At 36.6% G+C, this 17,465-nt stretch overlaps 1 protein-coding gene across 1 annotated transcript in view; it reads left to right on the top strand.

The window, feature by feature from the left end:
- CPS1 (carbamoyl-phosphate synthase 1) overlaps positions 1-17,465 on the top strand; it is a 127,533-nt gene that overhangs the window by 73,606 nt on the left and 36,462 nt on the right. The window contains exons 22-25 of the mRNA XM_047084849.1: positions 10,983-11,124; positions 12,449-12,514; positions 13,207-13,270; positions 15,197-15,378. Of these exons, the coding sequence (XP_046940805.1) occupies positions 10,983-11,124; positions 12,449-12,514; positions 13,207-13,270; positions 15,197-15,378 (454 nt within the window). The remainder of the gene's footprint in view (positions 1-10,982; positions 11,125-12,448; positions 12,515-13,206; positions 13,271-15,196; positions 15,379-17,465) is intronic.

Genomic DNA, 17,465 nt, shown 5'->3' with positions numbered 1-17,465 from the left:
TGTCTCTCTCTGTCTCTCTCTCAAAAATAAATATTAAACACAAAAATTAAAAAAAATATTACAAAAATATTTGTGTGATAAGATGCCCATGAAATAAATGAATAAATATTCTTGGGAGAAAGTGAAAATCATAATTTCTTAGTCATGGCAAAGAAGGGAAGTTGGAGTACAGGAAAACATGTTTATAGTTCCTAGTTGCTCCAAGAGATTCACAAAATGATGGCCTGAAAAACATATAGTCTAAGATATACACTCACTGTGTTGGAAGACATTGTAAATCAGCATCTCTACACTTTCATTCTTTTAAGTGACTGTATATCTACTGTTTAGGTAGGAATACTTTGAATAAACTGTTTTCTAATAACAGGGGGTTTATCTAATTGTTTTATATTATCAAATAGAGATTGTATATACTGGAAGCATTATAATTCCTGTCTGGGCATGAAAAAAATCTCGATGGTCCCTTGAGAACAGGCCAAAATTATATTTTTTATTAAAAACAAAGAACTATCTAGGTTTTCAATATTGCAGATGTTTTTAAAAATTTTTGTGAAAAATGTTCACAAGTATTTACAATGGTAATGAAGTTTCTAATTTAATTAACCTGCAAGAAGGTTAAGGCAAAAAATACAGACTAACAATATTTATAATACAGAGATTTGTATTTCTCTGGTGACCTTAAATGCATTTCTGTTACAATACAGGTAGAAAATACCACTATTCTATTTTTGTGGATGGTGAAACTGAGTCACATCGAGGCGTGTGTCATAGTACATGTCACATCAGTCAGGGGAAAGCAAGGAATCTAGCCCAGGGCTTCTGCCTGCGGTTCTAATCACTAACCCTTTTCAAAAGCTTCTTTTTAGAGATATGACTTTTAAATCAGACAGCTGGAGATCAGTTCCTCCTTAGCTGTCAACTTGTGAGCTGTGTGTTTTCCTCTCTGAATCCTTGACCTCACTTAGAGCAGAAGCTTTGTAAGAGATGTGCCCTTCTCTAGAACTCTTGTGGGGAAAACACAGGGGCCTGGCAGGGAGAAAGCCCTGGTGAGTCACCTTTAAAAAAATATAAGCAGAATTTTCAAGGATATGGAAACCCGGGATAAGGGTTTTCCTTTTACATTTTGCCATATTTCAAATAAAAGACTGTATACATATGCACACATACACATCCATTTAATTTTGCTTTAAATAAGAGGTAAACACCTCATCCTCCATGTTAACGCAGGTCAGTGAAAAGCTCCTGATGTATACAATGGAAATGACCTTTACACAAAATTATCTACCTCTGCTGTAGTTATAGAAGCTAGATAATCAATCACTCAACGACCCCCCCGAAAATTTTCATCTGTTATTCATACCTGAAATGTCTTTATGGAGGCATCAAGCCTCTGAGGCAGCCCTTGAAGGTGAAGTACATGATTGCTGGCCTGAGGAGCATAGGGTGGTAGCCGTGCTTCCTGACAGCGTAGAAAATGTTTGGGTGCACATGCTCTCCAGAAGATCAGTTGTTATTTGCAGGGAGTACACAGTGTGGTGGCCCTCATGGCCTCGAGGCATAGATACATAAGAATGTTGCAGAGGAGGGAAAAGTCTGTGAAACGCTGAGGTGCTGGGGCCTAAGGTAGATGACTTAGCGGTTGTGTTCTGATTAACTGCTCTTCCTGCTTTCTCCCTCCTTCTCTTCCTCTCTCTCCTCTCTTGGACCAGCTCTTCCCCTTCTTCCTCATCCCCTGGCATTTGCACTTACGAAGCACTTATTACCTGCTTGGCCTGGTGCTAGCAGTTCACGTGTTAATCATTTCATCTGGTTGATGTGATTGTTTTTCTCAGCAGAGTTGGAGCCTGACTCTAGATTTGGCCAGTGATACATACCTAAGGTTGAAACAGGCAGTTTCCCTGTTCAACACAATGATAATAATGTAATCATGTCATGTAATGTCATGTCATGTAGCCACATCAGTATTAGTGTGGCCATGGTGACATTACAGATACCACCTCAAACCCTACCCTACCACACCTGCTCTTTAGCTATTGGACTCACTTAATGGACCATCTTTGCTCTAGGCATCTTGAAAGGAGAGCAACTCAATTTGCTCTTGAGTATATTCATTAGCATGAACTAAATGAGACTTTTTGCTGTCATGGGTGGTAATGATTATGTTTATGTCTTCTGGAAAACACTCGGTGATAAAGATTTTTGATTTCCATGTAGGTAGTGATCCTCAAATTAACATAGATCTGATGTGACATGTCATCAGGAATTTACTTCTAGAATTTTTCCACATCTTCCTAGAAATGACTTTCCATTAGGAAAAGGCTTTCTAGAAAAGGCTTTTTTGCTCATTAAGAACTAGAAAAATTTGATCAAAAATTATTTCTATGTATGTTACGTTTAGCAAGAAAACAAAATCTATGCAGTGTTTATTGGTAGCTAGGCTTCGGTTAAGTGATTTATTTTAATTAGATTCTAAGTAATAGTTTCTAGAAGTCCAAGAAAGTTATATGAAAGTTGTACATTTGTTGTGTGGAACAACACACATGATAGTTGGAAAGCTATTCTACGGAAACATGACTTGCTTTAAACAAAGGTAATTGAGAGGTTTTAAAATAAAGGGCTTTCAAATAAATTTATTTGTGAAATAACAGATTTTCAAACCTCAAAGAATGCTTGTTTAATCTCAGCTTTCTACTGAGGCCTTGTACAGCATTTATTTTTGTTTGTTGGATTTAAATTCTGGACCCATAAGAAACCTATATTTATGGGAAAATCCAGGATTTTGCTTACTGTATACATCTTAATTTGGGGGAAAGAGTATATTGAATGGATTTCAAATTATAAGTAAATGTATTAATCAGAAATAACAGAAGCAATATTCCATAGTATGCACTTCTCCCTTTAGTTCAGTCTGATCAGGTGAAGGCTGTTTGATTAATAAAAGCATGCTGTTTTGAACATAACAGAACACTCTCTTTTTAAAAAAATTTTTTTAACATTTATTTATTTTTGAAAGATAGAGAGAGACAGAGCACGAGTGAGGGAGGGGCAGATAGGAAGACACAGAATTGGAAGCAGGCTCCAGGCTCTGAGCTGTCAGCACAGAGCCGGACACAGGGCTCAAGTCCATGAACGCTGAGATCATGACCTGAGCTGAAGCCAGAAGCTTAACTGAGCCACCCAGGTGCCCCAGAATACTTGTTTTAATGTTCATTTTTGAAAGAGAGAGAGACAGAGAGTAGAGTGAATGAGGGGCAGAGAGAGAGGGAGACACAGAATCTGAAGCAAGCTCCAGGTTCTGAGCTGTTAGCACAGAGCCTGACGTGGGACTTGAACTCATGAACCCTGAGATCATGACCTGAGCTGAAGTCAGATGTTTAACTGACTGAGCCACCCAGGTGCCCCAGAACACTTTCTTTTACACTAATAGACGTGACTTCCTACTGTGACAGGGTGGTTTCCACCTATTTTTCATCATTACCAAATCTATGGCAGAGAATAAGAGTCACAGCATTGTCAACTAGGAATCAATGAGATATAAAATGTGATTTGTTGTGGCTCAAAAATTACAAGAAACCTATATCAGGTCATTTTCCCCATTATTATTACTTGGTATTCATAGAAAATAATCATGATATTATAGTCAGTAGTATAAAAGTGGTCTTACCAGATTGAAAGTAATACCACAATATTTCTGGATTATTGGGGTCACTAAAGATGAGTAAAAAAATGAACATAAGATTCATAAATTAAAAATTGCCTACTTAAAAATCTCTACAGTATCAATTGCTTTATAAGCTTTTCCTCTGGAGGATTCTGTTGTTTTTAGTAGCCTTTAAGGTGAAATGCAGTTTTAGGTGTATCATCCCTTGAAAATGATCACCTGGGATAGTGTAGCATTATTGCAGTGGTGCTAAGTGGACCCAGATCCTAACAGATAGTTTTCCTGATGGCATGCTTTCAACATGAACATTGGACCCAGGTATTGTTTGTCCCGTAGATGAGAGGTAAAGATCAAGGTTTTCTTTAATTTCTCCAAATACCTCACTGCTATACAGAAACAAAACACAGTGCTTTCAAAAATTAGGAGAAAATTGTAGTATTCACCCAATTGCCTAGGTTTCATCCTTTTGCTTTTCTAAATACTACTGCTGCTTTTGAAAAAAATGTCTTTTGCATTTCTCTTTTTTTTAATGTTTGTTTATTTTTGAGACAGAGCATGAGTGAGGGAGGGGCAGAGAGAGAGAGAGAGAGAGAGAGAGAGAGAGAATCCGAGTGAGTCTCCAGGCTCTGAGCTGTCAGCACAGAGCCTGATGTGGGCCTGAACTTACAGACTGTGAGATCATGACCTGAGCTGAAGTCGGGTGCTTAACCAACTGAGCCACCCAGGTGCCCCTCTTTTGCATTTCTCTTAAGGAAAGAGGTAACAGCCTGTCTTTTTGAAAGAAAAGATGAGAAGACAAATAACTTCGCCCCCGATTGCATGGTTGTGATTGTGGCATGGTCTCAAACCTGTGAAGTGCCAAAAATAATCCGCAAAGCCATGCAAAACTGAGGGAGAGGCTGACGTGAGGGTGTTGGGGTAGAGAACATGTGCCTTAACTCAGTTTTCTGTCCTTAAAGCAGGTGTAGTTACAGAGCATCAGGCCCTAGTGCTTCTCTCAGCTTCTGCCTTTTAGGGGATTTTTAAAAAGAAGATAATAATAAAATCGCAAGCCCATCCCATAATTGTAGGCCAAGTGGAGTGCTCATTTTCACATTAGAGCTTGTGCAATCTGGAGGGAAATTTGTTTAGTATTACTTGTGAGTTGGTGGATCAGATAAAAGCCAGTCAAGTGGAAGAGAGGACTGTGTGAAGTGTGCTGGGTCCCCTGGTAATTGCGATGCTGCAGGCGTTTCACCAGTCAGTTAATAGATTTCCCCAGTTCCTTTATGCCAGGTGAAAATTTCCTCATTAAGGGGAATTTATTCCATTTCCTTTTATCATTTATTATTGAAGACTAAGTGTGAGTGGAGGAAGTTTCGGAGATGACAGGGTAGAATTTTAAACAACAACAACAACAAAATCTACATTGGAAGTCGGGGAGAGAGAGAGAGAGAGAGAGAGAGAGAGAGGGAGAGGAGGAGGAGGAGGAGAAAGGCTCCTATTGTTTATACAACCAGAGAACACAACAGAGACTTGCCTCGGTAGAGGCTGAGCCATGCTGTCTCACCACTAAAAGATTATGGCAGGGAATGTAAAAGTCTGATTGTTTTGAAGATGTTCCTCCCCCTCCAAAATTTCAGAACTGTCATTTTGTGCTGCTAAGTGGAGAGGAACTAGAGATTTTGAAAAGGCCAGCATCACAGCTATTTGGTGTTTCTTTGTTTTATTGTTTAGATGCTATTATGCAATGATGAAAGTGTAACTTTTGAAGAGTTTGCCCTTGAACACTGAAGACAAGGAAAGCTGGAAGGGGAAAGACGAGTTATATCTGTAGCAAGCTTTAGAGGACACAGTGAAGATAAACACAAACATACTAGTACACACAAATGTGTACCTGATAATAGGATAATTTATTGCGCATATTTTAAAAACGTGCGCTTTTGTGCAATGTGCCCCATTCAGCTGATCACATTTCTTGCTTGGGATAATGCTCCCTTGATTTACAATATAATATAAATGGAGCATTCCCTATTGAGGCTTCAAAAGGCAGTCTTGAATTACAAATTCAGCATTTATATTTCTTTTAGTAATTATTCTATTTTGAGTTTGTTCCAAATTAAGGTTTTTATTTTCCTTTTGAAAAATAGAAATATTATAGCCCTGTCTCACTAAAATAAGCTTTCATCTAACTTGATTTTTCAAAAAAATCTCGCTCTGATGGAAGTTCTTTTTAGCAGGCAAAATGGAAGACAGCCCAATATGGGCAGATAAAGACAAGGAACATGTGTCTGAATCTCCACATTGTTAAATGAGCTTTATGTTCACTTAAGATTATTCATCTTGCATTTGACTCTGAAGAGGTTTAACCTTATCTAAATCACTGGCCCAAAGCTAATGAATCGTGTCTTCAAACTGTCTCTTCTTTTATTTTATTATAATGGGACTCAAAATAAAATTTTGTATCGGAACAAGTAGGGAATAAAGTCAATTTTCTTCCGTATGTAATGACATGCCAGCCAGCTTTGTGTTATGCAAAAGCAGCAGAGAAAGTGAATGAGGGAAATGTAGAGAGGGAGGCAAGCCACTTCCTGTCTTGGTATTCTACATATCCAGGAGTATTAGGGTAGCACGGAATGTGGGAAGGGACCTACGTTATCCATGTCTTTGTGATTGCCATGGTGGGTCAGAATCAACATGTATTTTCTCAGTGAGGATTGGCAAGTGTTTCGCACTATTTTATGAATATGTCTGAAGAGCAGAAATTAATAACCAGAGAGATTATAAATAAAATACTATAGAAGATACATCACTTTGAATTTCATATGAACATACCTACCCAATATTTGCATTCAAATGAAGATAGATGAACATGATTATATTCATATACTATTCCAATTCAATACACCCTAATTTTCAAGACATTTAAAAACATCATAGCATGCTATTGGTCTAACCGTTTGAATATTGAGCAAAAGTTAAAGCTGTTTTGGGCTCACCAAGAAAATATTCTGCGAATCAGCTTGTGAGCTTGAAACATGCACTCTGCAAGTTTAGCTTGATAAAGCTGTTTTGGAAATCTCACCAGGTGAATTGAGGGGGCACCTATGGAGAGGTAGTTTTCAACCCCATTCCAAAATTCTATCATTTGTGATTCATTATTCCATGTTGCCGTTGCTCTTCTTGGGCGTCCCCTTTACATAATGAAAACTCTCTGGGGTGGGGATTCTATGTCGAGTAGTAATGATTGAGTTAGTCTTGTGACAGATAGCTGTTTTGTTGTTTTTTTTTTTTTTCCCCACCAGAACTGAGCACAGAATTAATTTACTGTCCTTTTTTATGCACAAGGCCAATTCTATCAATCAGTCTTCCTTTTTTCTTTTTTTCTTTCTTTTTATTTGCTTGTTGGTAAGAGTCCAATTTTATTTGGTGAGTGGGGGAGGAAGACTTTGCATGTTTGCTGGAGATGTCTTTATATGCTCTCTTGGACTCTTTTCGTGGAAAAGAATAAGAGGAATTATGCATATTTCAGCAATAGAAAAGACTGCATTGCTGAATGTGGACAAAACAAATGCAAATTTATTTCATCCCTAATAGAAATGTGAGGAATCTAAATGGTTTCTTTTTTTGTTTGTTTAATACCATTATTTATAGTTTTCATTTGAAGCAATATAGCAACCTTTGAAGAATTGACTGATATTCTGTATAAGAAGAAATAAAAATAAATCATTCAAGACAAGGGAAAAAATAGAAAAACATGACCAAAGGAGCTAAAGACAAATATATTACTTCTGGTTATCTTTGGACTTGGAGGACTTGCATTTTTGCTAGTCCATAGTCATAATTACAGGTGTGATGGCTCTTTTAAGGCATGTTTCTTTAAGTGTGTCTGGACTGATGCTATTCAGGGTTAGGATTTAGTCATTTAAGTTAGTGTGGTTGTTGATGTAGTACCATAATATGGGTTTTGCTTCAAATAGTTATTGCAATAATAAAGAAATGTCTTACTGAAGATCTGTTTATTCTTAATTTTTCTTTTACTGCTATCTCACAATTATAGGAAAATGCCCTAGCAAGTATCTAGAAAAATCTAAGGGTAAAAATTGGCTTAATGTGATGTGTACAGCATTTCTCCGTGTAACTCAAGCTTCATACTTACATTTTAAGCAAAATTGCAGGTCACAGAGCAGATGGGTAGCCTTTCACCATCAGGTAAACATTAATATGATTTATCTTTCGCAAAACTCACAATTAAATATATTTATTTCAAAAGAACATCATGCATAGTTCTAACTTAGAAAGTAGCTTATTTATCAAGCACTTCCACTTCGAGGCTGAATGCACACTTGCACGTAAACAAATGAGCAATTGGTTTACGAACATAATCTTGGCAAGAAAAGTGAAAATATCTGTTTCCAAAGCAAATAGCAACAAACAAATTATTCTTCGCTTTTGTCTCAAAATGTTTTCTTTTTTGCAATAACTAAAGATAAACACCAGAAAGTTGGGTGTTTTCAAAAGCCCTAGGAGCTCAGCAGTCATCTCTTGGGGAAGGCCTTTGCAGACTTCTCCAGTGCTGTGGGACCATTTCCCCCAAGCCACAGCCTTCTCGTCTCTACATTCCATGATGGCACATCTCACCGTGCAGACACATCTATGGCTATTTGTTTGCCTTCTAATATACTCTTACCTCTCTGAATGTAGAGATTTGATACTTTATCACTACATCATTAAAGTAGGTAGCACAGAGCCCTAGACACAGCACATGTTCACTAAGTGTTAAAGCACACATGTAAGGATGACAACGAATGACATTGCCCTACCTTCACCATTCATGATTTCCTCCTAACTACAAATCCTCCATATGTTTTCTATACCTGCCATGCCGATCACTGTCTCAAATCATTGCAGATGCAGTTGCCCTTGCCTATAGTACATCTGTCAACTCTTTCATCCATATGAAGCTGAACTTTCTTTATGGCTCTGTTCTCATCCCTCTACTGCTGTAGTATTTCTCAACTACATTCGCTCACACTGTTATCTCTTTTCTCTGACCTCACATTGCACCACATAGCTTATCTCTCCATAAAATGTCTCGAATCACTCTCTATCATTCCATTATCTCAAATATTGTTTTGTATCTTCATGAGCAGCACTGTCTAGTAGAAATTTCTGTGATGATGAAATATTCTGTAATCTGCACCATCCAATGCAGTCACCACTAGCCATGTATAGCTATTGAACACTTGAAATTTGGCTAGTGCAATTGTGAATCTAAATGTTAATTTAAAAATTTTAATTAATTACATTGAAATTAAACATTCACATGTGGCTAGTTGCCACCATATTGGACAGCATAGTTATAGAACATGAAGCACAATGCGTGGCACACATAGCAAGTGACTGCTAATAATCAGATTATAATCAAGAATTTGACAGGAAAATGTGTTGCTCTGGGAGAATGTTTATCAAATACTTGGGAAGATTAAAAAATCAAAATGAGAATAGAAAAAGGAGACATTAAATTTATTGGGAGAAATAATTAATTAACTTGAGATACAGAAGGAAATTTAAGGGCCAAAGAAAAAGCAAATTGAGTAGAACGAAACATAGCTGCAAAAATCCAAACTATACTGATATCCAACAGCCAGAGAAATAGCTATTAAATATATGAGCTTGATTCTCTCTTCTCTAATCTAAACTCAGAATATAATTAATTAAAGAAGATTGAAGAATAGAATGAACAAAATTCAGTAGATTTAATTCAACTGCATGCTATTAGCAGAATTTCAGTGAAAATGTTTTATTTATTATTACATCTTCTGAGAACACACCATTATATTTTAATTTCATTGTATTGACTATAAAAATGTTATAATTGAATTTTATTGTATTGACCGTTGCTTGAAATAGCTGGTCCATAGCTACTTAGTTATACTTTTATAGAACTATTTTATTCTTCTGTGCCTTGGTTCTTTACAAGTTATTTTTTTGTACACTTTGAATTATAGTTATAAGGTGATTTCACTAACTCTGTCTCTTCTATAAAAGCTATAGAAGTCCAGTTTCCCTTTTCCATTTAATAAATATTTGTTGAATGCTGTCTGGGGGCCAGTCTACAGATCAGTGGGAATGATCTGGTAAATGAGCAAACGTATTCTTTGTCATTGTGGAATGTGAATCTAGCATAAAAAAAAAATTGGATGGTGAATAAAAGCTAACAAACTTAAAAAATATTGGTGACATTGATATGCTAAACAGTATGGTTCCAACTATGCTCCTGGCTCCAAGCAAATCAATCAGTGAAGAGTCCAGAAAGATCAGTGGTTGAGGGCAAACTGAGAAGTCTTCATGGATGAAACTTGGCTTTAGTTTACCTATAAAGACTGGCTGGGAGTTGGAGAGCAGTTGGGTAGATAAAAGGAATGTCAAAGGCGTTCGCAGTGAGAGAAACAATACAAATACAGTCTATACTATGGAAATGAGCATCAGGAAAGTGAAGAGACAAATCTAACTTGAATGGGAAATAATCATAAAACCAGAGAACTATCTTGTCAACATAGACAGATATATGATATTAGTAAAGAGAGGCAGTTTATGGAAAGGATACCCAGTCTGATGCAATGTTGGATGCCCAGGTATACATGGGTTCTCAAAGATCCTATACATGGAGACCTGGAGAATCATTCAGACATTAGAGAAGGAGATACAGAGTTGGGAATTATTAACTACTTATGTTGCTTGAGCCAGTGGCAGTGGTTAAGTTTAGAGGGAGAGAGAAGGTAGCCAGGCCTTTGGTCTTAAATCAGGAAACAAAAGATAGGAACTTGCACGGGGGGTACCAAAAAACCAAAAAAAACAGTAAGTCATTTTTGTGAGTAATATGAGTAATAAAGTTGGGTGAGAAGCAACTTACCCGAGCCAGAGGAAGACATCTTTAAAGAATGGAACATTAAGCAGGTCATATGCTGACAGGTTAAGGAGATGAAACTTGAGAAAAGCCTCTTGGACTTAGTAAGAGGAAGGTCCATGATTATTTTGAAAGAGGAAAGTCATTAAGACAGAAAATGCAGAAGCGATTTCCAGGAAGTAAGAAGAGAAGAGGGTGCATGGGTGTGAAAGTAGGAAACCACATGTCTGAAAAGGTGAAAATATCATTGAAAATACTAGATTTCATAGAGGCTGGAAGATTTAGTGGGTTATTTATTTGTGTATGTTTAAAAGATCTCAACACTTTGAAGATGGAAAATAAGGAGACTTTGGTGTTTTTGAAATTGAACAGTTCACTAGTCCTTACTGTGTTTGTTCTAAACTTGAATCTCTCTTTTTCATTAACTCCTAGTGAGTCCATTACAGAAGAAACCCTGAAAAAGGCAAAGGAGATTGGGTTCTCAGACAAGCAGATTTCAAAATGCCTCGGGCTGACTGAGGCCCAGACAAGGGAGCTGAGGCTAAAGAAAAACATCCACCCTTGGGTTAAACAGGTAAAGGAATTTCCCTTTCCTCACAGGGTGAAATGTAGGCACCCACTCATAGAGCCATTGCCGGTATAAAGAGGGGTGGAATTCAGAAGTGATTCTACTTGTCCAGTCAATGCCCATGATGCCACCAGTTTTATTCAGCACAGGTTTGATATAAGCTTAAAAGGGAAAGGTTGAAGGGGCACTGGGACGCAAAGGTAGGACTGAGTACATGGTTTTCTCTGCCTAAATGAAAAAAAAATCAAAGTGACCTCTCCTTTACTTTTTGACCTCTGTGCAGATATATCTGCAATAAGATAAATCCTTAGTGTAATAGAAGGACTTGAAATACCCTAGCATGGTGGCTGACCTCTTGAAAAGAATAGTTATCTCTTTTGGCACTAACTTTTTACAGGGTAATACTTTATTTTAAGTGCCCCATCATTATGGTTCATTTAGTATTCATTGTGATAGGGTTGGGCATAATGAGCTCATCTAGTATTCATGACAATCATACAAGAACTTTCATAGGTGTACCGTTGTGATTTTTTTTTTTTTTTTTTTTTTTTGGACTACAGTAGAAGGATGCCTTGGCTTAAAGTACCACCAGCTGGTTTTTGTCCTTTAAAATCATTGACTTTTCTCCATGTGCTCGGGGGCGGGGGGCGGAGGGGCACATGCCTTTGGTCTCAGGCTTGATGCAGAATATTTTCTATTCAGCAATTATCTTTCCTCCTTCTCACCTGCCTTACACTAGCTTGCCCTGTTGGCCCTGAATTCTTGCTCACTAAGCTAAGCTCCTGGCCTTTGAGAACTGAATTGATTTACTTTTTCAAAATATGTTCAATGAGACCTTGTCCCCTTCCCCTCTTCCCCATGCTTTATGGTATTTATGTCATTCCATTGCTCAGTGCCATTGGTAACTTAAATTCTATGCATTCATTTGCAGACCCAAAACGTTCTTACATATAGGTCATTTTGCTCTGATTTGAGCTGCTTTAGATAGTTGTCTGGGTAAGTCTTCCTGGTAACTAGTTGACCATATAACGATTGTGTTATGTATGTGAGAAATACTACTGTAATGAATCAATGATGCTCTGGGTGTGTATTGTCATTTATTGCTCAAGTGATAACTAGATTACATCATTGTTCCTCCACCCCACCTCATTTTCAGAATTAGAAGGTAATTGAATTGTACTTACCTTTTTATTGTTTTTATATTTGGCAATAAGAGGCCTTAAAGGAATACGAATGCAGCGCAAATTGTTTTACTCTTGAAAAAATATAACAAAGGGACTAAAATCCCTATTTATTTATGTATTATTTATTTATTTATATTTTCTTGCAGATTGATACACTGGCTGCAGAATACCCATCAGTAACAAACTACCTCTATGTTACCTACAATGGTCAGGTAGGAACTGCCAAATTGCTGTATGTAGAAAGCTCCAGATTTAGTAAATGGTCACCATGGGGAATATACATTTTCGTGTTTTTGGTTATCTAGTAATCTAGGTAATAAAAATGACATTATGTAGGTCAGATGTGATAATGTATTTCTATACTGACTTTTCAGAACTGCCTTAAAATGGTGAAATCAAACAAATACAACTAGAATAAGGACAATGGTTACATGAACATACAATTGTGGTGTGTTCTCGTGGCTATTTAATTAAAATATATTGAACTTGGGGCGCCTGGGTGGCTCGGTCGGTTGAGCGTCCGACTTCGGCTCAGGTCACGATCTCGCGGTCCGTGAGTTCGAGCCCCGCGTCAGGCTCTGGGCTGATGGCTCAGAGCCTGGAGCCTGTTTCCGATTCTGTGTCTCCCTCTCTCTCTGCCCCTCCCCCGTTCATGCTCTGTCTCTCTCTGTCTCAAAAATAAATTAACGTCAAAAAAAATTAAAAAAAAAATAAAATATATTGAACTTATATTTTGTGAATAAGTAGAGTTTATACTTTATGCTTATGGATTCCTAGAGACTAATACAGTGCACACATCAATAAGAGAAAGGATGAGAAAGATACATTCAGTGACAGGACAAAGAGTTTAATTAGATTGAAGAATAACACATAATAATTTCTATGTCTTTTTTTTTCTCCTCAGGAGCATGATATCAATTTCGATGACCATGGAATGATGGTGTTAGGCTGTGGTCCATATCATATTGGTAAAGTGATAACTTATATTTACATAGGACTTTACAGTTTATGTTGTACTTTTCACACATGTTAATTCTATTATTCCAAGAACTATGTATAATAGATGATGTTATAATAAGTATTTTGCAATTTCAGAAACTGAGGTTCAGACAGGTAAAGCCCAAGTTTATTTAGCTATTAAGTGATAGAAGTCGTACTCAATTGCAGGTCTCAACTATAATTCCTTCTTCCTTTTCGTTATGTCACCCTTTTATGTTTTTATCCTCATGAACGAAATTGAGCCTCTCACTGGGGTTGGGGAATGAATTGCACTTTGACATTTCCTCATCTGGCATAGTTTTACACAAAGATCTATATTTGCTCAAGAACTTTATACATCAACCAGAAATTACATTTGTAGATGAGATCTGTGAATATATGACGTCTGTTGATATCAAATGCCAACAGCTTTTCTCATTGGTTCATAGGCAGAGCATTATAGAATTTAATTAAAACATTCCCACTGGAAATTCTTACATCTCACCCAACACTTAAAATTAGACATTTAATAATGAGATAATAATAATAATTTACAGTTACAAAGTGTATATTTAAATAGACATGATATTTCTCAAGCGCATTTAACATTTAGTCTCTGCAGATTATTCTAGTATGGAAATGATAAAATGTATAATTTAAAATGTATGTAGTCTTATTCTGTTACTTTAAACATAGTTTGTTTTAGTTTTTTGTAAGTAATTAAGTGCTTCTGGATATACTACTTTAGCAATTTTTGGCCAAATCTTGAAGTAGTTCAAAAGTGTTTATTACTTTACTACCTTAGTTTCCTATGGCTAAATGGCGTGAACACTTCCATCAGGATCTACCCTTCTCTTTTCTAGACCTTTCTTTCTTCCTATTCAAATTTTACCTTATTTATGTGACAATTCTGCATTACCTTAGGACCCAGGGCAGACTAGCTGAGCTGATAATCAAGTGTATACTTAATTGATAGTGAAAATTAGCATGCTACTATGTTTGGATAAGTTACTGTTCTGACAAGAGTTTTTAGGAGACAAAATCCTAATGCAAAGGATTAGTACAAATCCCAGAACTTTCACTTCTATGCATCCCAGTAGAGGTGATATTTTGAGGTATTTAGGCCATTATTGTACTTTGAATTACTTTTTAGAAGGTCACTCACTCTGCATGGGGTGGCCTTGCCAAGCTTAAAAGGATATGCTTGGAAAGGACAGGATTTTCCAATCAATCAAGATATGTCAGAGCTACAAGGCACTTCAGGGATCATTTGGTTTAGCCCTCAGATAGCAGAGCAAGTGGAATAACTAAAACAAGAACTCAAGTATTCCAATCACTAGCTTAAATATTTTTGTGTACTGAGGTCAGTTTGTACACTTTGAGTTTATTTTTTAATTTCCTTTTTTTTTTCTTTTGAGAGAGAGAGAGTGAGCACATAAGCGGGGGGGGGGGTGGTGGGGTGGTGGGTAGGTGGAGAGGGAGAGAGAGAATCCCAAGCAGGCTCTGGATCAGAAACCCACGGACCATGAGATCATGATCTGAGCTCAAACCCAGGGTTGGATGCTCAACCAACTGAGCCACCCAGGTGCCTCAAAAGGGTTTTTGTTTTTTATCATTAGAATTATCTCCCACTAACTTTGACGTTCTGAATGTTTCAAATATGGAGATTACCCAATGGAGAACTTAGCATATAAAACAAGCCAACATGTCATTGTTGTTTAATTAGTCCCTGTTTTTCCTACTATTAATGTAGTGTGCATAATGGATCTGAAATTTACATTTTGAAATTTTAAAAAATTGCATCGAAAGGGCATTCGCTTCCTAGACTTGGACTGACCGGCAATATGTTTCTCTGCTCTTTGTGTTGTAACTTCACGTTTCTCTTACCCCTTTTTCCAATCTCACTGTCTCTGCAGGCAGCAGTGTGGAATTTGATTGGTGTGCTGTCTCCAGCATCCGCACACTGCGTCAACTTGGCAAGAAGACAGTAGTGGTGAATTGCAACCCTGAGACCGTGAGCACAGACTTTGATGAGTGTGACAAACTGTACTTTGAAGAGTTATCTTTGGAGAGAATCCTAGATATCTACCATCAGGAGGTAAAAAGAGGGGGAAAAAAAAGAAAGAAAGAAAGACAGAGAGAGAAAGGAAAGAAAAAAAGGAAGAAAAATATATGCAGTGCATACTTTATAGATGTATATATATATATACATATGTATATATGTATACATACATATATATACACATATGTATATAAGTATACATATATACATACACACACACACACACACACACACACACATATATATATATATATGTAGATTTAAGTTATAATTCCCCTTAGGAGAAAGAGCTGCCGTGTCTTCCACTGACTAATTTTGTAGCGAAACTCTAAAAAAATTATCCCAGCCTTAGAGTCTTGAGGCCCTGGCACAGAGTGATTATTTTTTTCTTTCTAAGCATTCCAACTAGATTGACAACTCTTTTGGTAACATGTGCCAAACACATATTAACTACTACAAAACAACCCTCCAAAATATTTTACAGAATGATTTCACTGGTCATCTAGACACACAATAAGCAGCCTCCCTCTGGTTCATGTGTTGTTGTGGTTCAGTAATGAGTGGTCCCCAGAGGAGAAAAGTCAGCTGTTCACAAAGGACCGGTTAATTCTTTGTGCCATGAGATGAAGCCATCAGTCTTCGGTTTAAGATCCATGAGTTCATTCTGAATGATTTCGGTACTTTTATAGCTTTCTCTGATAGTTGCTCTTCCTCTCTCCCTCTGATATTACTGAGAATATCTTCACTGTGAATTCCTATGATCGCAGGTTACTATAAGTCTATAGAAAAAGTTAATTAAATTATTTTACAGTTAAGAAATAACTATTGGAAGATTTGAGTGATGTCCAGTGATTGTTCCTTTTGATGTTATTACAGTTAAATTCCCTGCTATATAGAATCATTCCCATGTATATTCATACGGTTACTGAGAAAAAAAAAATACTGAGGGCCATAGTACTTAAATTCAAGTTTTGACTTGACAATTCATTGACTTGGGGAAATTTCTTCAATTCTGTGTTTCATCTTTTTTTGGTGTTGTTAATGAACCACATGAGTGTTAAGTATGTGCTACATGCAGGTTCTGTGAAGATAACAAGGTTTGTGGTTGGAGTCACATTGTAAAGTATAGAGTTCAGTGCCAGAACATATGATGATTTTATTACATTAAACAAAAATAGACAAACTAAGGATGGATATATCATCACAGTTGTCTATTTGGGGCTAAGTATACTAATCTTTTCATATGATGAAATTGAACCATTAGGTAGAGTACGCACAATTTTTGTTTTTCTCTCTGACATGTTTTTTTTTTTTTTCTAACAATTTCTTAAGATTCATTTCAGGTGGGGATCAAAACAAGTGCATTCTACAAATATATCTTGAGTACCTTTTAGTGTACTAGGTTGAGTACTTGAATACTAGGTTCAGAAGGTCAGAGAGCTATAAAACCAAATCCCTACCTTCAAGACATTAGAATAAAACTAGGACCCATAACATAAATATGTGAAAAATTACATAATTGTTTGAAAATATGAACAAGGATTATAGGAATCACAGCAGGCATTTTACACATAATTAATTATTTCACCATGAAATGTTTTAAGGAAAGATTAAAAAATTCTACAACTGCCTTTGGATACAGTTATACATGGATATTAATGAGATCCTTTTATAATAACTGAATTCAGTATGATGGTAAAAGATAAATTAGCCCTTCTTTGAAGCTAATGGGCATTTATAGTGGTACTCTATATTTTTAAATTTCGTATGGGAGAATATAAGAACAACATTCCATTGATGTATTTGTTAGAGTATATGTTTTATACTTATTTTTATTATGTTTTATTATTGTATACACATATCATAAATACATATACATATATGTTTTATTATTGTATACACATATCATACATACATATACATATATGTCTCCTTCTATGAGGTTGTCGTGTATATCCTCACAATCTCTAGGAGACAGACTGCTGTAATCCAAACTTGGATGCCCCTAGTGATGCTGAAGGTACTGAGACATTCAGTAGTAAATCTGCAGAAAATTGGAAGCACATCTAAACTTATTCAAAGCACACATTTGAGTCACTTTAGAAGGACGATAGGCTTTCCAA

Source organism: Lynx rufus, unplaced genomic scaffold (genome assembly GCF_022079265.1).
Source record: "Lynx rufus isolate CCGP_SWC_20201006 ecotype Redwood Valley unplaced genomic scaffold, mLynRuf1.p SCAF_2, whole genome shotgun sequence".
NCBI lineage: Eukaryota > Metazoa > Chordata > Mammalia > Carnivora > Felidae > Lynx > Lynx rufus.
Note: the sequence above shows the minus strand (reverse complement) of the source record. Positions and strands in the feature narration are given on the sequence as shown.